Consider the following 24654-nt stretch of genomic DNA (forward strand, 5'->3'; position numbering starts at 1 on the left):
CAGCATGCAGGTTATCTGGGGACGGAGGTATAGTATATGTTCACAAAGAAAAAGTGTAATAGTTTGTATACTTGTTTCTCTACTACGAGTATACATGCTACTGTTACTGGAGTATTCCACTAGAGGGCGTGTTCGATATCTACACAGTTAAAAGCAGGTTTATCTCAACAGGATGGTCACGTGACCTGGGTACAAGCCCAGTAGCTTCACATACACACTCACTGGGGCTTTTACTGGTGAGGACGTGATGGATGATACTGAATTTAACTGGTTTAACAAACACTCATGAAAACAGCTCTCTCCATAGGATCGATCCCAGTTCAACACGGAGCTCTGCACACGAGACTCATCCGTCTCTGAGACACAGACTTCATCAACATTGTATTCTCAAGATACAGTAAAGCCACAGATTAGATCCACAGCTTGAAGCAGATTATTAGAACATTGAAGTTACAGTTACTCCTGCTCACATCTAGTCTACGATATTCATATTATATTTGATATGAGAGGCAGGCGGCTGCGTGAAGCTTCTTATTTACCAGACGGAACATTTTTCATTTGACTGAAGAAAGAACAAACATTTATTTCTTAAAGTCTTTGACACTATTTTTACACACGATTAGAAGAAAGCCTCGCCCGGAATAATAATCCTAATTAAATCTTTGCTCTTAGCCGAACACAAGCTCGTTGTTATTTAGCTTTTCTAGTTGTTGTTTATGGACGTTTTTTTAAGTTGTTTACATGAATGAGACAAAATAAACTAAATGAGCACGAGTCAGTTTTCAGTGACGTATACATATGATTTTTAAGTCTCCAGTATTTCTTTGCTGCTTATGCAAAAGCTTCACAGAACCTCGACCACAGACTCAACCTGTCTCACCTTGTAACCGAATAACAAACAACCCACGAATCATTATTAGAATCCCTCATCATTTACTGATTGGGATATTTGAAGTTGCTGGTGATATTCACAGCTTCAGCTCCCAGAGGCAACTTATCACTGAACTCAGATCCGACCTCGCAGTCATCTACGTTTCCCCGGCACTGGGACAAAGTGAGCGACTCGGTCACCACGCTGTCCGCCGGGTCGCCCCCCCCTTCGCCCACGCTCTCCCCCTCCTCCTCGTCCAGCTGGCTGCCGTTGATCTTCCTGCGGGAGTCGGTGTGCGGCGCTCGGATGTGGAAGTTGGCGGCGAGGTTCCTCTCCATGTGGCACTGGTCCTTGGCCTTCAGGATCAGCTTGTACGTCTTGCCGCGGTACTTGTAGACCAGGTGGAAGCAGGTGGCGCCGAGCAGCGGCACGGTGGACACGGTGAGGAGGCAGATGCTGACGGAGACGATGATGAGCAGGTTGGGGACCCTCCTCCTGGTGGTGAACAGCACCTGCACCTCGCAGTCCTCCCCCCTGTAGGTCAGACACAGGGAGTAGTTGGTGCCGGGGCGTAACCCGCTGAACAGGTAGGTGCTGACGCCCTCTCTGATCCTCGACCACTGCACGGCCGAGTGTTGGCGATCGGCGGAGACGCACAGGTACAATCCATTGGTGTGGACGGAGACGTCTGAAAGGTCATGACCTTCACTGCTGTCGGCGGGGGGGCTCCCTGAGGTCGGAGCAGCCCGGTTGACGCTCTTCTCTCGGGGTATGAGAAGCGGGCTGAGTCGCACTGTGGCCTCCGTCTCTGACACCCCCAAGGCAATGACGCCAAAGTCAAAGGTGTAGTGTTTGATGTCCTCCAGGCTGCCGTTCACCACGTGGTTAGAGATGTACCGGGTGTTCGCCGTCAGGCCACATCGACCGGCAGGTGACGGAGTGTCCTCATCGTGAGACGGAGACTGGATCTCTCCAGTGGACGAGACGGTCGGGTTAGCGCTCAGGACGTCTTGTGTCTTCACAACCGGCAGACGCACCGAGTCAGAGTCGGGTGTTTCCTCTGTTGTGGGGGGTGATTGGATATGAGTGGGCGTCGTGGTCCACTGCCCTATGGGCGTTCGCTGCGGTGAAGCCGTCACCGCCACCGCCACCGAGTCGTCGGCTCTGCCCACCTCGTTTGTGGCCGAGCAGCTGTAGTTCCCGGCGTCTTCTCTCCTCAGGCTTGGAATGATCAGAGTCCCGTTGTTGAAGACTCTGAGGCGATGATGGGACAGAGCAAAGTCCTCGTTGGATTCTGCTGAGTCGTCCTCGGTGAACGACAGAGCCACTTCCTGCTTCAGGCTCCTGCTGCAGATGTTCCAGAGCACGAGGGGCTTCGGGTTTCCTTTGAACTCACAAGTCAGGACCAGAGTTCTCCCCTCTGCGACAGCCGAGTCATGGATATTTGTTTTTATTGTGACATTTGGGCTTTTGCACTTTGACTCTGGGAACTCTCCGATCACTTCTCCTTTGAGTTTCTCTGGACTTTCACAAACAATCGAGTTCTGCTCCAGGATCGAGATGCTGGTCGTTGAAATCCAGGCTCGGAGCCAGTCGAGGGAGCAGGTGCACGCAAACAAGTTGTTGTTAATCTGCAAATGGGACAAAAACGCCAAACCGTCAAACGTCCCCTCTGCGATGGTTGTGAACCTGTTGTTGTCCAGTCGCAGGGACCTCAGGTCTTTCAGGTTGGAGAGGGCGTTCCTCGGCAGGTGGGTCATCTCGTTGTGGTCCATCCTCAGCAGATGCAGTCCCGTGAGGTTCTGCAGATCCTCCCAGGGAAAATCCACGATTTTATTGTGGCTAATGTCAACGTTACGCAGATGAACCAGAGGAGCGAGGGTCCCCTGTTCGATAGAGACGATCCCGTTGTGGGCCAACCACAGGGACGTCACCTGGATCACATTGTCGAAGCTCCCCCGCGGAATCAGGCTGATCTTGTTGGCGGTGAGACTCAATCTGATGACGTTGGAAGGGAAACCACTGGGGACCTCTGTGAAGTCTCTGAAGGAGCATTCAGCATTTCTATTGAGGCAGCTGCAGAGCTCAGGGCAGCCGAGCCCGGCGCTGACGACTGTGGAGATCCACAACGTGAAGCAGAGGGCGTCAGCCGCGGCCATGTTCTGCTCCTGTGAAACACAAGCACATCCGTCAGATGAAACACTTTAAAATGATTCATAATTCATACAGAAAAATACCAGCTGATTTAATCAATAAGATAAATCATCACAGCTAAATAAAGCCTGAAATAGTTCAACTTTAGCTTTTGTTTGCAGACGATACATCAGAGAGAACCTGACTCTGCAGTTTCCTGCTGTACTGGAATCCAAGGTTTGATTTAGTGAACTGGATGTTTTTGAAAATGACAAGTTGATATTTAGTGCTCTGACACTTTAAGAAACATCTTCTCTCCCTCACAAGCTTCCTTTAGCAGATGGTTCCTGTTGTGACATGTTCTCCTGCTCTGGAACCTTCTGAAGCGACTGAATCCTGCAGAACATTTATGAAAGGATGTAGAAAACTGGCTGGAGTGGATAAGAAGGAACATCGCTGTAAGACGGTATCCAGTCTAACAGCTGCTCTGCTTCATCTGAACTTCTTTCTTTCACCCTGCAGGATTTCTCTCACTATAACTGTTCACTACGGGAGAGGAGGAGAAGCTTTCTGCTCCTGATTTTCCACATTCTCACTGCAAAACACATCAAGTGCATGAAGCTGTGAGAGAAACAAACTGCCAAGACTTCAGACACACAACTTTAACACCACGCACTCCGTTTTAACAAGGAATGTGAGCAGGTTCCTCTGGGAACAGGTTAACAGAGTGAACGTGGCTGTGAGGACAACAGAGGACCAACGACAGCTGGAGGACAGACACAAGTCTCATCTCATCTGGATCCTTCGCAGTAAAGTGACGTCGCTTCCTCCTGGTTCCAAACTGCGCAGCAGCTCTGTCCTTGGTGCTGAAACCAGGATCTGTGGGATTCTGGTTCCGAGCAGCTGGACCCTGTTCAGTCTGCGACACCGGATTAATGACGAGTCCGAGTCGGTATGTCACACGAGCAAAGTTCGACAAAAGACCTTGACCGAGGGTGCGACGCAGTGAAAACTGATGCCGAGGAAGAGGAGAGAGGAAGAGGAGAGAGGACCAGACCCGGCCAATCTGCGTCAGGGACACGAACCTGAAGGACACAAATCTCACCTCTTGATTCTGGAGTCTGGAGGAAACAGCAGGACGCGTCAGACTGCAGACATCTCAGAGCCACGTGAAGTTTGAGTCTGTCCCTGTCTGTCTGTTGTGGGTGTGTGTCTGTCTGTCTGTGTGTCTGTCTGTTCTGTATGTCTGTCTCTGTCTCTCTGTCTCTCTGACTGTCTGCCTGCTTCTACATGATGAAAACACTCGCGTCCTCCTGCCTCTGAATGTGTCATCTGTCTGGACCCTGCAGAGCCGCTCTGTGTCCTCTAGGTGGCAGCAAATCACCAGTGAAATCTGGAGCGAGTTGTGATTGACGTCTGAGTGGTTTCACTGGAACAGACACAGTGGAGGAGGAAGCTCGTGTGGAACTGGGACCAGTCGTTTCCTCAGTAATGTAGCCTGGTTGCAAATCTAATGTGGCGTCTGATATTAAAAAGATGAGACATGTTTTCAATCAGCAGGAAACTCGAGCTCCAGCTGCAGCATCATCAGACCTTCACCCTGGAAACCAGCGTTCAACACAGAACTGGGTGATCAATCAATCAGTGGATAACTTAGTCAACAGACTGACGGATAATACAATTATTAATTTAGAACGTTAGGAAACATGGAATCAGCGAAAAACACTTTTTAAACTAGAAAAATATTAAATATCACAGAGGGTTTTTTCTTTAAAAATGTCATCCGCCTCTTCAGTGAGGTTCTATCCACTAGATGGCGCTATTATTTAACGAGGGTGCACATTAGCCACCATGCATCATGGGAAAATGATGCACAGCCCCACTGAGCCACCAGGGGTCAGGCTCCACAAACAAAACCTCAATCCAACCCAGAGAAATGTCTTCAAAGTTCCAGCTCAGACATCACATCTTCAGAAGACGATGAACAAGTCAGTGTGAACAGAAATTATATCTGAGGGATAGAAACATGGCATCTGAAGGATTTCAGTCTTTTTTACTGAAACACAATTTGAATTATTATTGGATAATGGGGAGAGTTTAAATCTCCGCAAAGTTCATCAATCAGCCATCTGTATCGCCCCCTAGTGGCTGGCTGCAGTACAGGTCATAAACCCGACCACGATCAGTAAATCAAGGTCTCTGGCTGCAGATGATGTGAAAACACAAGATGGTGGAATATTTCAGCTTCAGTTTTTGGTAAAACGAGAAGAAGCACAGACTCATCCTCCATCTTAACATAAACTAGCGCCGACGGTTGAGCTAGCTCGCTGCTAGCATGACTGAAACCACAGCTTCTCCTACACGTCGTTGAAAAGACACAAACAAACCGAAATAAAACATTGTTACAGGTCTGAAGGATAATTTCACTCTTTAACATCATTTCACATGTAACATCATAGACTTCTGAATAAAGATCTACACTTCAGATAACATCAAATATACATCTAATAACTAATTCAAACTTAATAATTAAAGAAGCTTATCAGAAACACTTGAACAGACATCTGTGCGATAAGAACTACCTGAAATGACAGAAACCGTTTAGTGTACAAATTTAAAGTGTATGCAGATTTGTAATTTGTTCCGTGTCTCATCCACTGACATGGAGGAGGCAGAGTTTATGAGCTATACTGCAGCCGGCCACCAGGGGGAGAATGAGGCAGACGCTCTGGCTTCACTTTTGGGGAACTGTCCATGTCATCCATCTTTATCTACTGTCTAAGACTTGAACTCACAAAAGCATGAGGTGTGTGTGTGTGTGTGTGTGTGTGTGTGTGTGTGTGTGCAGTCGCTTTGCATCTGAATCCAGTCGAGGAATAATTTAATCATCTTCCATATTTCACACAGGCAGTAAATGCAAAAAAAGAGTGTAGCGGGTAGCGAAGCTGAATCTCACCTCCGCCGCCATCACCCTCACACCCCCACCCCCCCCCCCCCCCCCCACTCTCACCAGAACCCCCCACCACCTCTCCCCCCCTGGGTGCTCCATCCATTTCCCCGGTAACTCACACCCCTCAGCGGGGGAGAGCAATGTGATTTCGGCGGTAATGTGTTTCTATTGCTCCTCCTGCGATGCCCCGCGGTATGGTGGAGAGCTCGGGGGGGCTTTGGAGAGCCTCATTTACCTCCATAATCCTCCACAGTCATCCACATGCCGGCACGGTGTAATGCACCCGTGCACACACAATGCACGGAGCGGGAGAGAACAAGTCTAAACACCAAAACCAGCCCGTGTTGAGGGGGAATTAACAAAGTGAGGACGCTGCATTATGCAAATGAGTTGTGGTTCCTCTCCGACAGGGCTGGTGAATTGGATGATGTTTTATGATGATGTAAGAGTGAGTTAAGACAGGGCGGATCAGTGACTTTAATTCATCTTTGATATGTGTCCTCCTCCCTACCTGCCCCCCCCCCCCCCCCCCCCCCCCCCCCCACACACACACACACTTGTCCCACTGCCCATGGTCTCGCCTTCCACCTCCCACGAGCTGCTGGGGGAGCTGGGAGTTCGGACTGGGAGAGCAGCCAGACGATGGAGGACGGTGGATCAGTGAGCAGAGGAGCAGAGGACGAGGCCGGCGGAGGGCAGCTGACGGTGTTAAACCTCACCGAGGGGATGAAGCGGATCAGTCGATGTGTTCTGGCTGCTGAGCGTCTCTCACAGCCGTCGTTTCATTTTGTTAAATACAGAAAGACGATGTGAGTTTTTCGGGGAGTCGGCAGCGCTGCAGGATGAAGGGATCATGAACGAGGTCACGACGCTGGGAAATAAACGGGAATTAATCCTGTTACAGGGGCTGAGGTTGAGTGAAATAAGGGAGTCAGGGTTGTCGCTGTAATATACACAAACACACACACACACATATATAAGACGACACACACACACACAGGACAGCGGCCTTGGCTTTGTTCTAAAGCTCTTAGCCGTTTGTCTGGTGTTACACAGGCTCCATTTACTCCTGATTGCCTGCGACTGGTGACCTCTGACCCCAATCCACACAGGTACCGCAGGAGGAACCATCAATACTGGCAGCAAGTTGTGTTGGCCTCTGGGCCGCTGGATAAATGATGCCCTTGGTACACACACATATGACCAAAGGAGAAACACAAAACACACACAGACACACACACATACAAAGACACAGTTGGAGGACGTGTGTGTGTCTGTGTGTCTTTTACAACAAACTGATCCTCACGTTGAATCACAGCGAAACTTTGCAGCTGCGTTTTCAGGTCTTCACTGGTTTCCATAAGTTTGAGGCCATAAAATAACTGGAGAAGACGTCTCTGGTCTGAGGTTCCAGCTCAAATCGTCCAGTGTGTTTCTGACGATTATAAGATTAAAAATCGGTTGAATCTGTCGTTATGTCTGTGGTATCTCACCTTTTCAAAATAATGTAATTAACTTCTTAAAAATTACAAATAAAAAAGCTTCTTAAAAAATATATGCAGCCTGGAAAATGTCTGCAGGCGAACTTGTGTAGTGTACTGTACAAACACTCTCTCTCTCTCTCCCTCTCTCTCACACACACACACAACAACCTACTCAAACACACACACACACACACACAAACACACACACACACACACACACACTGAATGTCTATTCAGGGTGATGAATCGTGGCCTCGTGGCAGGAGGCCTTGATTATGAAACATCATCCAATATCAGGATATCAGGCCTTGGGGAGAAAGAGGAGCCGTACTCCCTCTCTCCCTCTCTCTCTCTCTCTCTCTCTCTCTCTCTCTCTAAATATATATATAGTTATATATTCACACACGTATATAACCAACCAACTCTTTCCTTTTCCCCTCTATCCGTCTTCCCCTCCCTTCCCCCTCTCGCCCTCCCCATCCCTCCTGTCTGAAGCCCTTGTTACAGATACTACAGATTTAGTTGAGGGGGGGGCAGGTGTCCAGGGACGCCCCCCCCCCCCCCATGCCTCCCATCACACAGGGCGTAAATGTATTCATCTCATCCTCTCCGGCCAGAGAGGTCACAGCCTTATCTCGCCCTCTGCTGTAGCGCTGTCAGCTCAGCCGCCACAAACCATAACTTCTAAGTGCTAGCAAGAGCGCCCTGCAGGTCGGGGGGGAGGCCGACGAGGAAGACAGGGGAGGCAGTGATGAAGAGGAGGAGAGGGAGTAAGGAAGACTGGGAGGGAGGTTGGGAGAGAAGGGAGAGAGCACGAAGGAGAAGTCGTCAAAAGGGAGAAGGTGTGTGGAAGGTGAGAAGGATGGAGAGAGAGAAAGTCAAAGAAGGAGGAGGAGGAGGAGGAGGAGGAGGAGGAGGAGGAGGGGGAGGAGGAGGAGGAGGAGGGGGAGGAGGAGGAGGAGGAGTTAACGTCACCTTCACTGAATCAAAAGTACAACCAGAAATATCGAACATGGAGTTTTGCTCAAATTAAACTTGACATAATCCTAAAAGTTTATTCAGTGACTGTAGATCAGTTTTCTAACCGAGTAAAAACACACACGTGAACTCAGCTGTTCACACAACTCCCACATATCCATGCCACACACACTCAGGTCTGAAACTTTCAAGACCACAACAACACACCGGCTTTGATTACATTTCAGGTTCTTCATTGTGTGTCTCCTCCTGTGTTTCCTTGTGTGTCTCCTTGTGTGTCTCTTTGTGTGTCTCATTGTGTGTCTCCTCATGTATCTCCCTCTCGTGGCCCTTATGAATCCAGGGAGAGAGAATTGTCCGACTTCTCTCAGCTGATCAACTCTCCCTGGTTCACCTGGAGCTGCTCTGAGCCTCCTCCACCTATGAATTGTAGAATTTTTCCAGTTTTGCATGTGTTGTGTTGTGTTGTGTTAGGGTTGTGTGCATTTTAATTTGTATTTGTTGTGAGCCACAGTGATGATCAAATGGACTGAGAGGAACAGATTGATTAGCACCGGACAGACGAGACCACAGCATCGAGTTGGAGTCGTGAGGACATCCTGAGGACGCCGGCTACACTGAGGTGAGCTACACATCTGGACATGTGTGTGTCTGATGTGAACAATCCAGGTTTCCAGATCTCCTAAACTACACACACTCTGTGTATTACCTGGTGAAACTCAACATGCCAGCGCCCTGTAAACAATCTTTGGGCCCCGGGTATTTGCTGGGACAACTCCTCAAATACCATTTTTCCCTGTGTGTTTAATCTTTAACGTCAACATTTGTGGTGGAAACCAACAAATCGGGACCATTGCATGTGTTTAATTTGAATTCTGCCAGTTTTGATGAAAACCACAACAAGGTTTTTCCTGAACAAATTGCCGTTTACGTCGCTATTTCTATTGTAGTTTCCCGCAGCTGCCACTAGATGCTACTAAAGAGCCACACCCCGCCGATAGCACGTTTTAAATGCGTTGACATTTCCAGGAAATTTCTTTATGCAAGAGAAATCACAGCACGTGGACTCACCCGGCCGGCAGATACTTTCCCTGAATTAAGAGCCTTGAAGCCTGAAAATGAGTCTAAACGACTTGTTAAGACGGATGGGTGTGGGGAGTGCATTTAAAGAGAGGCTGTGCTCGGAGGGGGAGGGGAGCGAGGGCGACTGGGAGGCGGTGGGGAGGGGGGGGGGGGTGGCGAGCGGTGCAGGGTATCACATCCAGCACCTCTCCCCTCCAATGGGAAGTGTTTTACACCGCAGCCGTCGGATGGAGAGGAAGCCGCTTCCACCGGAGTCCAGTTAATTAACCACATCAGTTTCTTAATGTGATCAGTTTTAATTAAAACGGAATTTAATCTGGAGTAGTAACAGGAGGGTAGCGAATGGTGACAGTTGGGGGAGGGGAGGGGGGTGGGGGGGTTGTGAGGAGGTTATGCCACAGTGGGCATGTATGTGCATCTCCGTGTGTGTGTGTGTGTGTGTGTGTGTGTGTGTGTGTGTGTGTGTGTAGGCCAGAAGCTGCAGCAGCCCCGGTTTCCCTCATTTCAGATTTGTGGGCGTCTAATTAATATGGATGGCGCATTAAGCCTTTTGGACTCTGGTGCCTCTCATTTCATGACTATTAATGGTTTTAATGAACTGGGCTAATAAGGCCGTTTTTCTCCGCTGAGCTCTGGAAGGGCTGTCGGACACACGCCAGGGTCAGGAGGACGGGCCGCCCCGGCCTCCACGAGGGAAATTAAAACAGCACTCACAAACCCATTAGCGCTACATCGTGCGTGCGCTCATCAGACGCTCGGAACACGAGGAGGACGGCGGCCGGGCGTTCATCACGGAGGAGGAGGACGGCGGCCGGGCGAGCGGTGCAGGAGGAGAGTCGCCCGGTGCTTTGAGGAAGGGGAAAGAAACCAGGAAGGAAAACATGAGATGGTTCCTTCCCAGTTTGACAGATCAACCACAGAATGAAATTTAAAAAAACAATGATCCCAATGAGAGTGACAGGAACACGTGTTTTTACATTTAATCACCTGCATTTCTCATTAATTTCATCATTTACATGTTGTTCTACAGAAGCAGGCAGATGAGTTCATATTAATTAAAACCATGTTTCCAGCCAGTGCTGCATGTTTTAATTGGGTCGGACTGAAACATCTCAACTGTTGAATTATCACGAAATTTGAAGTGTGGATGAAATCCGTCCCTGCTGGGTTTAGACACAATTAGCAAATGCTAGCACGCTAAAGTCAGATGGGAACCTGGTAAACATCATAACTGCCGAACATTAATGTGTTAGCATTAATATTCAGAGCCACAGGGCTTATTGGAAAGTTGGCTGTGTCACCCCCATTTTCATAGCATCAAATAACTGATTAAAACCAAACCGACTAGAGAAATGTATAGTTAACTAATAGTTATTAATAATTAATCTGTGGCATGTACGTTTTTAAAGTCCTGTCACTGTCTCATCTGGTAACATGGAGGAGTTCGGGGGGGTTTGTGACTTTCTACTGCAGCCAGCCACCAGGGGGCGATCGAGAGGTCCATCTTTATTTAGAGCCGCTATCATGAGCGGGTTACGTTAGCATGTTAGCATTTAGGGTGAGGATAAGAAGAGCATGTTGCTTATTCCTGATCGGAAAGAAAATGAAATGTTAATCTGTTTATTTATGTTTCTGAATTTCAAAAACGATATGTTGTTTATTTGTATTACTCATGTGGCTGATTATGTATTTGTTTATCTGTTTTCTCCCCAAATAATGTTTTCCTGAAAAAGCACAAACTCACATAATCTAGAATAAAATCCAACTTCAAGTCTTGTAACTGAGGCGTGTGTGAGTATGTGTGTGAGTATGTGTGTGTGTGTGTGTGTGTGTGTGTGTGTGTGTAGGGAGCTGAAACGACATTTCAAATTATCAATAAACGCTGCCATGGCTCCAAAATCTGATCAGTTTAATGAGTGACAAGTCATTTTACACGAGCGGCGGTGAATCAACCTTGATGCATGAGCGTTCCCAGTCTCTCTCTCTCTCTCTCTTCTCTCCTCTCAGTCACGTGAGTCCACTCCACCAGAGAGAGAGAGAGCTCTGTCCTGTCCTGCGGGAATGAGAGTGTCTCATCTCATTTAGGTTCATTGAATCAACGCAGAAACAGGGAAACACAATAAAGTGTCTGTGCCGCAGGATGAAATCAGAGGCAGCACGTTGTGCGACTGGAGTTCCAGGTGGATTCTTTAGCTTTCCCCTCGTTTCATGCCCCTGGTGGTGACGTGAGGAACTGGGCCCACTGGCATCGCCCTGACTTCAAGGTCTGGGTTAAAAAGGGAACCAGTGTGGCCTCTTTCCTCATGCATGAAAGCTCGTGACCTTTGCAGCCGTTTCACACCGAGATGCTGTTACACCCCCCCCCCCACTCCACCTCGGCACTGCAGCCTCAGAACCCCCCCGCTCTGATAGACAGGCATCGATTATCTCTACACACAGAGCTGCTGAACCCGAGCCCGCGGAGAACACTCATCCTTGACTTCCGCCATCTTCCCTTCACCCTCCTCTCCGGCTCTGGGTCAGGCCGCGGCAGAGTCGCCGGCCTTGTGCGGGGAAATTTACAGCCTGACACGAACATCTGTTATGCAGCTAACGCACGGCCGCTCCGGCTCCTTCACCTTCTGGAGCGCCATGCTTCATGTTGTAAATGTGCTATTAGCATTCATGAAGGTATTTACATGCATTCACGAGTCAGGCTGCCGGTGTTTATATCGGAGGCCGGACACAGGAGCCGCTCTGGAGTCGCTCTCGTGATGATCGATGTCCTTCAAGAGGAAACTGAACAAACTTAGAGATCAGCTCCTGGAGAAGATCTTTGCATTCGTGCTTTTCTCTGATTCAACCAAAGGAAATGAATTCTATTCTTGACGTGAGATAATGTAGTAAAATAAGAAAGAGTTGCAGGGTAAGTATGGTTTTCCGTGTGTGTGTACACAATAACACAACAACACAACAACTGATTATCTCCACAAATTATGTTTAGTCTGTGACATTAAAGATGAAACTTTTCTTAAATTTTCAATTCTTTTCTCTGTATTTTTAGTTCGATATTCTTGATAAGAGCCTTCATATTGTATTTATTAACCCTGATCAACTATCACAGTTTTCATAATCATGGAGTCAGATTTGTGCAAAGTGGGACCTCCTGCAAACTTACATCATCGGCGGTGACACTTAGATATTTACGGACGTGAATCTGTGTCCATTTTAAAAAGTTTGAAGCTGAAATCGGACTCCGACCCTCATATTAAAGGTTCAACTCGTTTTCACAGGATTTTAAATGTTTTGTTTTAAGGGCAAAAATTAGACCCTTCAAAACAAGTGAGCTCCCCGTACATCCCAGTGAATGAAAGATTATACCAACAGTCGTGAAACACTAACAGGGAGATGAATGACTGCGCCCCGTTGGCATTTAGCCGGTTGCTCGTCTGCATGCCGGAGACGTGCCGCCGCTCCTCAAGGCCTCTAGCGGCTGATGCTCGGCTCGCTGCTTGATGGGCGAGGCAGCTCAGCTAATCCGGCTGCGGTCGCTTTTACAGCCACATCTATTACCGCCACTAACTATCTCATTTGTCCCCCCCCCGACCAAACAACAGTGGCAGCTGGCGGAGGTTTGTGCAGGTCGTGGCTGCAGATGGAACGAGTGGAGGCCCCGGTGATGTTTACACTCATCCCCTCACTGCACGAGTATTTCATTTGGTCGTTATTGGGTCCCTCACCGGCGTAGTCATTATTTCCCGTCACCATTAAAGGCTTATTGCTCCTTTTTTTAATTAAGCAAGTTTCTTAATTAGATGTGCAGCAGTCGAGCCTGCAAACGGCCTGTCGAGGTAATGAAGTAAAGGTTCGGGTTTATGGAGGGAGAGTGGATAAAGAGAGACGGTTGGGGAGAGAGAGAGAGAGAGAGAGAGAGAGAGAGAGAGAGAGAGAGAGAGAGAGAGGGAGAGCGGGGTGATGGTGCTCACTTATTGTGCCGCTCTGTGATGAATGCGTTTGCAAGTCGAGAAAAAACAGAAGCTTAGCCACGAGGCGAATAGTTGCTTCATATTACTCACCATTGACAACCTACTTTACTGCGGCTTGATCTAGTTAGTGCTGCTGCAGTCAGACGCTCGGCTGCCAAGCACCGGCCTCATCTCTGAGACACATCACACGCTGCCTCGCCATCAGGACGTGACCTGAACGCCAACAACCCGCCGCCGCCGCCGCCGATGGAAGGACAGAACCGATCCGTTCCTCACGAGGCGTTCTGTGCGCTTGCATCTTTTAGCCGGGTAATTCACGGCGCTCGCGTCAATACATCAGAGGCTCCTCTAAATTGAGCTTTGCAACACAAAGGGAAGGGCAAACAAGATGGACACAGAAATCAATCTCCCGCCTGATAACACTGAGTGAACGCGCACGCCGCCGCTCGGAGAATTGACAAGGAGTCGGCACGCGGCTGGTATCCGTCCATCAGCCTGTGATGTCCTCCGAAAACAATCGTCTCCGACACGCTGGACACAAATCGCCGGGCGGACGCAGATAAGACTATTTAGTGCCGAGCGAGTCTGAAGAATACCGAACATGAATTGCCTCGGAGAAATTGAAAGGAGGAAAGACAATCGGAGCGGACGCCGGAGAGGAAAACATGTCAAACTGAGAGTTCACCTTTCCCTTCTCTCTCTCCGCTGCTAACGTTCTCTTCTTTTATTTCGAAACCTTCAGCGGCAGCAGACTGAACGTGGGGAAGCTCGGAGCTCACCCCCCCGCCGGTGGACGCCAGGGTGTGAGTGCAGTGGCCACGTTGCTGCTGCTGTTGCGTCGACTCCAGCTCAGCCTGCCCCCGAGCTGCTATTGATCTGAAGCACATTAGTTCTGCACTAGGGGACTGAACAAGGCCTCCGGAGCCTGCCACAATCACGCAGCAGGCTAAAGATAGGCTTTTGACCGGAGACCAGAGGAGACTGGAGCTCAGACGCAGAACACAAGCAGGGAAATGTAGGATTTTAAACCACAGGTCCTTCGGGGTGAGAGTTGGGGTTAACCAGGGCCCAGATGTTCCATGTTCACACTTTATCCCCGGTGAACATTCATAAAGAATTAAAGAAAACATCTCAGACTCGTCTTCAGACGTTTACTTTCGTGTTAAAAGAAGGATTAAATGATTAACGTGACAGGAAATAAATTACAGTCAGCGAGTCGTTTAGATCATTGAAGAAAAGGGAACGATTTATTGGCTTGATCCTGAGGATTTGCAAATCGTCTCTGTTTTATATTGCTTCAGAACAGGATTGGATCATTGAGGCATGAGGACAGTTTATGTTTCCTCCTGTAAAACTAAAGAGCAAAGTGTCTCAATCTCTGAATCTTTGTAATTTAACATTATCAGAATCAACCCCTACAAGGATCAGGGTTTTTCCCAAACTTCCAACCTTAATTACTATCTTCTGTTAATTAAGTTGTTTTTGTGCATAGATATAACCAGGTGTTAAAGGGCTCAGTGTGAAGGATTTAGTGGCATCTAGTGGTGACTTTGCAGATTGCAACCAACTGAATGGCTCTCACCTCACCTACGCTGGCTCCCAGGTAACAGATTAAAATCCTGAGAGGCCGTCTGCACCAAGTCTTTCTCACATATTTATTTATTTCTTGACTCTCGGTCTGAACCTGGTCTTTGGACTCTGGACTCTGGACTCTGGACTCTGGACTCTGGACTCTGGACTCTGGACTGTGGACTGTGGACTCTGGACTCTGGATGTTGACCAATTTGCCAAGATTGAAAAGTAAAATACAGACCCTTTTGCCTTGAAGCAGGTGATAATAGTAATTTTAACCATTTAGCTCCATTCATTCCATTGACTTAAGGTCTTGCTACTGTCCTCTCGGTGCATTAACAGGAAGTGGACAGGTTCTCGGCAGATGGTCTCTGGTCCTAATGAGACTTCTCGTCCTAATACTACGTTGTCCTTTACCCAACCGGAGTTTGAAGTTCATGCAGCCCTTTGCACATGGGTTTTTACTTTAGCTACATCCAGCATCTTCTCCCATGTTCAGATGCCTGGTTCACGTGTCCCTGTCTCCGCACTAATGCACGTCTGGATGTCCCAGCGCCTGTTGAGAGCTGTTGACTACACGCAGAGTCTGTCCAGGCTGAAAGCTCAGAACTTGGATTCTGAGAGTGTGGATGCCTTCCAGAGCCAGATTCCCCGCGAGTCCCTGGAGAGAGACCTGACAGAGAAAAGCCATAAGACAAGCTTCAAAGGGCATGCAGAGATTGCCTGCCTCTCCTCCATCGCATCATCCGTCCCCCCCCCCCCCGTTCTCCTCTCTACCCCCGCTCCCGTTCGCCTCCATTCATACATCAGATGGAGGCGATGGAGGAAGGCTCCTTGCGAGGAGGGAATGGACACATTTGCAAGCCATTCCCTTGAGGGGCTGTAAGATTGCCTCCATTTGGACGGAGCGCCAGTGGCCCGGGGCTCTTCTCTCCAGACAACCACAGCACTGTGCCCGCATCGCGCCCAGTTCCCTCACCAGCTCCTGCCCTGGGCCTCCAACCTCGCATGTGCCATCTGTGCCCAGGCTGCAGTGCTCATTCGCTGGGTAATCTCCCCGCCGGAGCCCCTTTGATCAGAGTCAACACACCAGGCGTGGCCACGGGAACCGAGCAGCCGGAGCAGCAGAGACCAGTTTACATAGATCTATAATTTAAATTATGGATAACATTCAAAATGAGTGACAGAGGTGTGAATGTGTCTTTGTTCCTGCCTCCTCCTGCACGTGTCCTCTAACACACTGTGGTCTCCCAGTGGAGAACAAGCTATCACAGGTTGGGAGTTCATCTTTTACTCTCTGACTTAACTCACTTCATGAACTTCATGAACTTTCTGATAATACTGTGCAGCTGTTTCATGCTATCATACTATTTCTGAAGTTGATAATCCAAATAGAACACATGAGAGCAAAGGAGCAGCAGTAGTCTTCTGTTGCAGGGCATCTTCATCCACATGTGTCTCTGTGTCTCTGTTTGCAGGAGGACAGCACCGTTAAGACTTTTAGCAAATATTAGATTTGCTGTCACATCTTTGCTGCTCTATAAAACCATTAACTCTCTAAATGGTCAGATTGTTTAAAGGTAAATTAGACGTTAGATGTATTTGGCTGCGTTGTGTGTATTTGGTTGTGTCGTGTGTATTTGCAGCAGGTTTGTCAGTTGGGTTGCGTTGTGTGTATTTGCAGTGCATGTTGTCAAAATGATTTAGAGCTTTTCCTAATTGTGTTGTGTTTTGCAGTGAACGTGTGTTTTCTCAAGCTGCAGCCGTCTCGACCCAGCGAGATAAACATCTCCTTTTCTCTCCTGTGCACGTTTTCAACATCAAACCGCTTCCGTGTCTTTGTCTCGTTCTTATTCTGTGACGTGTTCTCACTTGAAACCCCCCCCCCCCCCCCCGATTATCTGCAGACTCATCAGAAGCTCGGGCCTGATCGGCGGAGACGTTCGAGCGTTAGCATCACTCCCTCACTCTCCTCCTCATCACGGCTCTGTGCCATGTTGTTGGACATCCTCTGGGGACCGGAGAGGATTTGGTGAGAGGAGGAAGTGCAGATGCCAAAACACCGTATGTGCTCCTCTGGCTCGCAGCCTTTTCATGCTTCTCACATTTCCGCCCTCTGAGGAGCCGGCACAAAGGGAGAGGAGACCCAGACCTGTCTTTCTTCTACACTCTCACACTCAAAGGGAAATATTCATTAGGTCTGCCTCGGAAATAGCAAGGCAGCGAGGGGCGAGGGACGAGGAGAGGAGAGGGGAGGAGAGGAGAGAGAGAGAGAGAGAGAGAGAGAGAGGCGACTGTTTGTTTGTCATCCCTCAGTTACCAAACATGATGAGAGAACATCAATATGCTGGCAAATAATGGCCGAATTATGGAGCAGCAGGCAACATTAGGGCGCAGTGATTGTGTATCTGTGCTGTGTGGGTACATTAGTTTGTAAGTAATGCACGCCCTGAGCACTGGCCCGCTCTCCAGTCATGTAACAGGAGAACCAAATGAGAGTTATAATCACTGGGAGGACCGGGGAGGGGGGGGGGGGCATGCATCACCATCACCGATGGATGCCTCTGATTTACGATTGCTCATTCTGACAAATAGAGAATTATTCATAAGTCTCCCAGCCATTCTTTATCCAGACACCTCCACGTGACTTGATCCCCTCGGAGTGAACGGGGGGGGGGGGGGGTCTGCTGCGGTGTCTCTGTCTCTGTGGTTCAGCAGATAGAAAACAGAGGACGGTGTTTTTCATCCTTGTGCAGGACACATGGACCCTGAGCACGTGGGAGAACATCTCACACCTTTGTTCTCACTGTGCAGTTTATGGCTCCACTTGGTGAGTCGCTGAAGAGTTTTGCAAACGCTCCTCGTCAACTTGCAGCCGTCAATCACACTCCCACCTCCTGTTGGGATGGGGGGAGTTGGTGAAGGTACATGGAGTGGTGAGGTGTCCCCTGATTGTTTTACATCCAGGCCAGAGTGGATGCGTGAGGAGGTGCGTGTGCATCGTGGTACGTCTGGCATTTCATTTCACGCCACTTGCACCACTTCCTGTGCCTGTTTCAAAGTAAAAGCACTGCACAGCTTATACCGTAGAGTCGTGACACTTAGGTCAGAAGATAGTTGTACTTTTATCTCAGTGTCTCAGGCTCGGACAAAAGAAAGGAGGTTCAGTCACTGTGTGGGGACCAGTCGGGGGGGGGGGGGGGGGTTCTCCTGGTCTAAGATCAATGAGTGTGTGACCCCCCTCCCCAGTTTAGCGTGGACGCACTGACTCCAAGACTCCTGATCACAGGACTTTGTGTAGTGGGAACTGGGCTTAAGCAATAACCGACCAAATAGTGATGTTATGGTTAAAAAGGCGTTTGTTGTTTTTTTCAGCAGAATTACTCAAAAAACACTGAACCCATTTCCATGAAACCGTTTGGAGAGATGGAGCGTTTCCCCTTCAGCTGCTTCCTCCATCTTTTTCATTTTCCAATCCAACAGGTTGAAGCTTCGAGGACCATCGTGCTTCACTGATGGTTACGAGCGCGGTGACTTTCTGACCTGGAGTAAGACAAAGAGCTTCCCTCGCTCCTGCACCTCCTCCACCTCCTCCACCTCCTCCACCTCCTCCTCCACGTCTCTATAACCCTGAACAGGAGCGAGCAGGTAAATCAAAGGAATCGCTCGTTTCTTCCTTTTTTTTGTTCCTGATGGACAAATTGCTTTTTTTCTTTCCTCGTCTGTCGAGTGACTTCGGAACAACAGCCAAGGACGGAGTCTTCGGAGCGAGAGGCGACACGTCAACTTGTTTTTCTTTCACCTTGACAGAGTTCAATCATTGACAAAGTGATTGTCCTCCTCGTCCTCCTCGTGGACATTGAGGCGGATTGATCGTCAAACCACTGGATCCTGAGACTTTGTCACATCAGAGGAGAAGGAAAATGGAAACGTCTCAATATCCGGAGAGGACGGTGGTGAAGTCGGGAAGCCTTGACCCCGGATGAGCGTCTCAGGAGACGAGCCGGGGGACGCTGTCCCGCCCGACATCTGACGCCCCCCCCCGTCGATACGTTCACAGAGACGACCTTTGGCATCGACGTCCTAAGCTACTCCGCAATCTCTTTCAAATGCCACCCCCCCCCCCCCCCCCCCAATCCCATCCACATCATCTTTCAATCTTCATCCTCCTGCTCCCGCGGCTTATCGATTTTCCATTTTCCTCTTTTCTCCTCGCTCCTCCACCCCCTCCTCCCTCAATCTTCTCAAACACACTTCCCACAGTTCAGCCCGTGTCTTTTTTTTTTTAATTCCATCTTTTCTCTCCTCCCGCTCTCGTTCGCCCCCCCGGTCGGAGTTTCTCCTCTTTGACAAGGTCGAAGCCCCAGCCGTGCTCCGAGCTGCTTAAGCTTCGTAAATGGAGATGTAATGTAATAGAGTGGTGGAGTAATAGAATCTGTGAGGGCTGGGTCTGATCTGGTTAGAGAGCGCCGGGCTGCAGAGCGTCCGCCGGGTCCTGAGGCAGCAGCCGCCCGGAGGGAAGCTCTGTTCTCCACGTTCAAGACTTACAGAGAAGTTTGAGGAGTTCAAGTTGTTCTTTTGTTTTACACAAACACACATTTAACAAAACTGTTGATATTAGTTTCTTGCAATATTTTAAATATTATAGAAATAAATGACAGACCCAGTGTTCCAAGTAGGTTCAGGCTCATGGTGCATTCAGATGGTTCTTCTTATGGAATCCAAGTTAAATATTTCACCCCCTTGAAATTGTTATTTACCTAAAAACGACATGATCAGATTTATTGAAACTTCAGTTCTCTGTCAAATTAAGGTTAAAGACAGCAAACACAAATCAAATAAAGTTTTTGTAAACTCAATTCAGGATGAACGATGATATTTTTTAGAACACATTTCATTAAAATATGATATAAATATAAAATATGAGAATTCCTGAGAAAGTTCTCTGGGCTGTTTTGGGTCCAATTGTTCCCAGAAGAAAACTATCTTAAATAGTCTTTGTGTTACTTATTGTTCTAACTCCCCCCCCCCCCCCTCCTAAAGCCTTGTTAGGCCTGTTCTCGTCCCAGGATGGATCACTGCCTCTTCCTCCGGTCCATCAGTGGTGACCTTCAGCCGCTGTCTGAGGCAGTGGGACATCACCCAGCACCCGGGCCACCGCTAAGGCAAGGACGCAACCGCCGCGGATCTGTCACGCAAACGAACGGCCACTTCCTCCGGACTCGACGCAGGAATACATCAGAGTCTGACACAACAGCAGGTCACTGCTGCAGGTGTTCACCCCCCCCCCCCCCCCCCGCCCCCGACTCTCTTCTCTGCACAGGAGCAGAAGCTCTGGTTTTCTGGAATGTTGTGAAATATGTAAAAAAATTCACAATTCATCTACTGGACAAGTGTGTTAGAGAGCAATGAGTTAGAGAGAGTGAAGACATGAAGCAATGAGTTAGAGAGAGTGAGGGAGTGGGGGGGGGGGATGAGGGAGTGGGGGGTGAAGACGTTTACCTTCAACTCTGACAAAGAGATTTCATCATCAACTTGGGAAATAAGTTTTCTTAACTTCTAAATCTGACATTCTGCAGTACAGTGGATATTTCCCCCCCGAAAAACGATTATTATTATTAACAGTGAAGAACACAAGTCAATAGATTCAACTTCAAACTTGTAATCACATCAATCGTTGTTACCAAATAGATTTGATTTAAATTTTAAATGACTTAATCAATATTACGGATCTTATTTGAATTTCCAAAGTTTGTCCATTGTGTTGTCTTTTGCGTGACGCACAAAAACTCATAACTGACTTTTGATAGAAACTTCAGACCTTGATCTCTTACACATTCACTGAAGAACCTACACAACTCACAAGAGTAGAACACGCTCCTTCACTTTGATGTCAGGGCTTTACTCACCCTCATCCTCCCCTGGCTACATGTTGTCTTCTCTCTTACCCTGACATGTCCCCGTCCTAGTTTGCACTTCCTCCATTTGTGTTGCATTTTCACTGAAGAACAAGAGTGTTCACAGCGCCACACTCAAATATCAAGAGATCTTTGTGCACTGAATGTTAAGTGCACTTCATTTAGTAATTTTCCAGTGTGCCTCCATTACATATTTGAAATCCTGGTGTTTATGATAAGCAGCCAAGTTACACACAGAGTCCTTAACACCCAGGAGCCCTGACATTATCCCTGTGTTCTCCCGGTTAGCCCCACGGCCTCCGGGTTCAGCCGGGGTTTGATGAACGTCCCCTCGACGCCTCGTATGATTAATGACGGTTAACAGAATTGAATTAAGGTTAAGAAAGACATGGCCGCAGCCAAGGGGGGGTGGTCAGAGGGGGCTGGGTTGAAGGTAGCAAATGCGGTAAATAACTTCTTTAGAGGGAATGTACAGCGGCCCCTCCCCGGCACCCTCTCCGCCATGCCAAGTAATTACTCGCCCCGGCCTCCTGTAATAATTCCTATTACAAGCAGAACGGAAGAGTCGGTAACTCAGCGCGCGGGACAAGGTGAAGGCAAGGCCACGGAGCAGCGGATCAATATTTCATTTACTCGCCCTGCCTCGCCATCCCGGGCCTGGATCAAATTCACCGGCAGAGGTGGATGGAGGGAGCGAGAGAGAGAGAGCGAGAGATGGAGAGAGCGAGAGATGGAGAAAGGGGGAAGGAGGAAGAAAAGAATAGAAACAAGGTCCATTGAAAACAGCGACACGAGGCCTCTAATTTCCTCTGGGTTTTGGGAGGAGGGAGGTAGAGGAGGGGAGCTCTGGAGATGGTGCTTTGTGGAGGTCAGGTGTGTGTGTGTGTGTGTGAGTGTGTGTATGTGTGTGCGTGTGTGTAAATGTATAGAGATGCTCCCACAAGGTCGTCAATCACACACAATCATCAGAGGAAAGAAAAAGACCCACTCTGCTTTTGTCCTTGTGTCTGAATCTCTGAGGAAATATTCCTTTTTTTTTCCTCATTTAATTATACATTTAAATTAAAAGAGGTTTGACCCTTTTTTATATTAAAGTATTTCAAACCTTGGATAAGTTTTAAATAAAGTGTTTTTCTCAAAAACAGCTGCTTCTTCTTCTTCTCCTCTTGTTGACCCGTCCACTCCGGTGTCTTCTGTCCCCCGAGGACGTGAAGGGACAACCACTCTAGTGTCAGTCTCCACCTCCAGAGCCGGAGCGTCAAGAGCTTCACCTGCTGAAAGACCAGCTGTGGTCCAGTCTCGGTTCTGTCACTTTAGCTGGATCTTGTCCCAATGATGTTTGTTCAAGGTTTCAAGTTTCTGATAAGTTTGGTTATTTGATGAAGTAAAAACAGGCTGAGACGTTGTGATTGACAGCTGAGGCCGAGTGCACACCGGAGGATTTTCATATTCTTAACTGATGTTGGAGAACACTGAATGATTTGGCCACAAGCTGTGGATTTCCCAGTGGCCATTGCAGAGACCTGAGATCAAACGTGACTTCAGAAGAAAACCATCGTCAGCTCGTGTGTGAATTAAGCCACGGCTGAGAAGAGTGGAATAAGCTTCGGAGCTGGAAAGGTGTTGTTGTTGTTTTTCATCGCAGCTATAAAAGTAAACAACATCCGGTGCTTCCCACTCGGTTCACTCTCATTGGCCGTTGCTCGTTTGCTTGGTATTCTGTCCAAGATTGATATTTACAAATTGAGACCTGTATTTTGTAAACCTCGGACACTTCAGGATTATTTATCTCCTCCAATAATCAGAAGAGGTGAACCGGGTCTAGAGTCCTGCAGGTGTCCACACAGAACTTACACAGGATTGGTCGGGACCCTGATCGCTGCCGTGTGGACTTGACTCTTGATTATGTTTGCTTTTGTATCCAGGATATTTTGGCTTAATTTCTGGACGGGGAGGAAGTGGAGACGCGTCGTCCATATTTGTTTACAGAGTCTGGAAACTTATCAGGCGTTTGTAACGATCTCCTGAATCAAACTGCCTTTGCTGATATCTGTCTCTGTGATTTCTGCTCCTCAACCTGCAGCTTCAGACACTACACGTCTGACCTGAGAATAGAAATCAGATTTGCACTTTAAGCTCGTTCAGTGGTCATAGTGATATTCCAGCCAAGTTCCACGACGAGTCTCAAGAACCAAAGCTGCTCGCGGAGCCTCGGGTCGATGAGCGAGAAACACTCCGACTTCCCCGGGTCTTCTCTCACAATCGTTTCAGTCCTGTCCGAACCACAAAGGTCAGATTACCTGAGGGGGGGGGGGGGGGTCAGCTCATGCATTAAAGACTGAGGCCAGTTATGGGGTTTGGAGGTGATGGAGGTGGAGGAGTGAATTTAATAAATAACAAATTCCCCTCAGCTCCACAGAGCCATGCTTTGTGTTTAATTGCACTCTATTGATTTTTCCTGCTCTTTCTTTTTCTTCTCATTCTTCGGTCGGGCTTTGCTCTCATTTTGGAACAATCAGGTGGCCAAGGTGGACCTCGGAGTTGAATGTCATTTAATCTTCCTCCTCCTCCACCTCCTCCCCCTCCTCCTCCCCCTCCTCCTCCTCCTCATGACCCCTTTTGTGTTTAACACTTCTCAACTGTTATCTTGAAATGACTTTGAACACTTATTCCCACCTCCATGTTTTTTAAATCATTCCCTCGCTCACTTTCTATGTGGGACTGTAAAGTGAGCTCATCGGCCAAAGAAAAAACATTTTCTCATCAACAACAACAACAACATGGGCTCTTAAAGTGTTTATTTCACACTAGGTATATATACTTTTATTTAAAAATAGCATCTTTAAATGTAGAATTAAACTTGTTTGCCACTGGTTTTATCACCACAACTCATTTGTCTTCTTCCAAAAAAAGAAACTATTAGGGACGATTCCTAAAACAGACGGTTTTTAAATCGCTCTGTGAAAATTGCCAGCAGATATAAAACTGTCCTCATGATAATTCAGATCTGGATAAGAACAAGAAGGAGTGCCAGAGATGCATGATGGTCTATATCGCTCGGTTGGGAAACGATGAGTCGGGTTTTAAAAATTCACTCACAAAACGATGAATTCACTGTTAGTGTGTCATTTTGGACACAGCCTTTAATTCCAGAGATTGAATCCACACATTATATTGTATTATATTCTTCATATCTGTGTAGATCAATGGAGAAAAAGAAGAAGTTACCCACTGGACGATCTGAGAGATGAATTCCGCTGAGGCTTCAGACACTGAAGGTTCCACACAAATCACATTAACCTGCAGCAGCTTGAACCTTTGTTCTGTAATTACAGCTCATAAGCTCAAACTGAGCTAAAGTGTTTATTATCATAATTTCTTTGTCCTTTGCCGTGTCATCTGTGTCAAAAAGTTTGGACTTCAGAGGTGACAAAACACACAATAACACCACAAATGCACGGAGGCGAATAACGAAGCCCGGTCGAGCTAAAGCGGCGTGTCAGCAGCTCCCTCACCTCGAGAACAAGAGCGCCGGGTAAATGATGTGTTTTGAGCCGACGGGGGAGGGAGTTCAAACGCTCGACCTCTGGTCCCGGCGAATCAGGAAGAAGATCACACGTGTCAACAAGCGGCATCGCACGGCGGCGAGTCCTCGTCCCAGAACGCACGTGTGTATTTTCATCTAAAAGCGAAGCAATTT

General features: G+C 48.1%; 1 protein-coding gene across 1 annotated transcript in view; it reads right to left on the reverse strand.

The window, feature by feature from the left end:
• LOC133956724 (immunoglobulin superfamily containing leucine-rich repeat protein 2-like) overlaps positions 1 to 4236 on the reverse strand; it is a 4385-nt gene extending 149 nt beyond the window's left edge. Inside the window, exons 1-2 of the mRNA XM_062391998.1 lie at positions 4110 to 4236; positions 1 to 3039 (exon numbers count right to left, since the gene is read on the reverse strand). The exon at positions 1 to 3039 is cut by the window's left edge and continues 149 nt beyond it. Coding sequence (XP_062247982.1) covers positions 934 to 3030 — 2097 coding nt within the window. The 5' untranslated portion in view covers positions 3031 to 3039; positions 4110 to 4236 and the 3' untranslated portion in view covers positions 1 to 933. The remainder of the gene's footprint in view (positions 3040 to 4109) is intronic.
• Positions 4237 to 24654: the final 20418 nt, after the last annotated feature.

This window comes from Platichthys flesus, chromosome 1 (assembly GCF_949316205.1).
Source record: "Platichthys flesus chromosome 1, fPlaFle2.1, whole genome shotgun sequence".
Lineage (NCBI taxonomy): Eukaryota > Metazoa > Chordata > Actinopteri > Pleuronectiformes > Pleuronectidae > Platichthys > Platichthys flesus.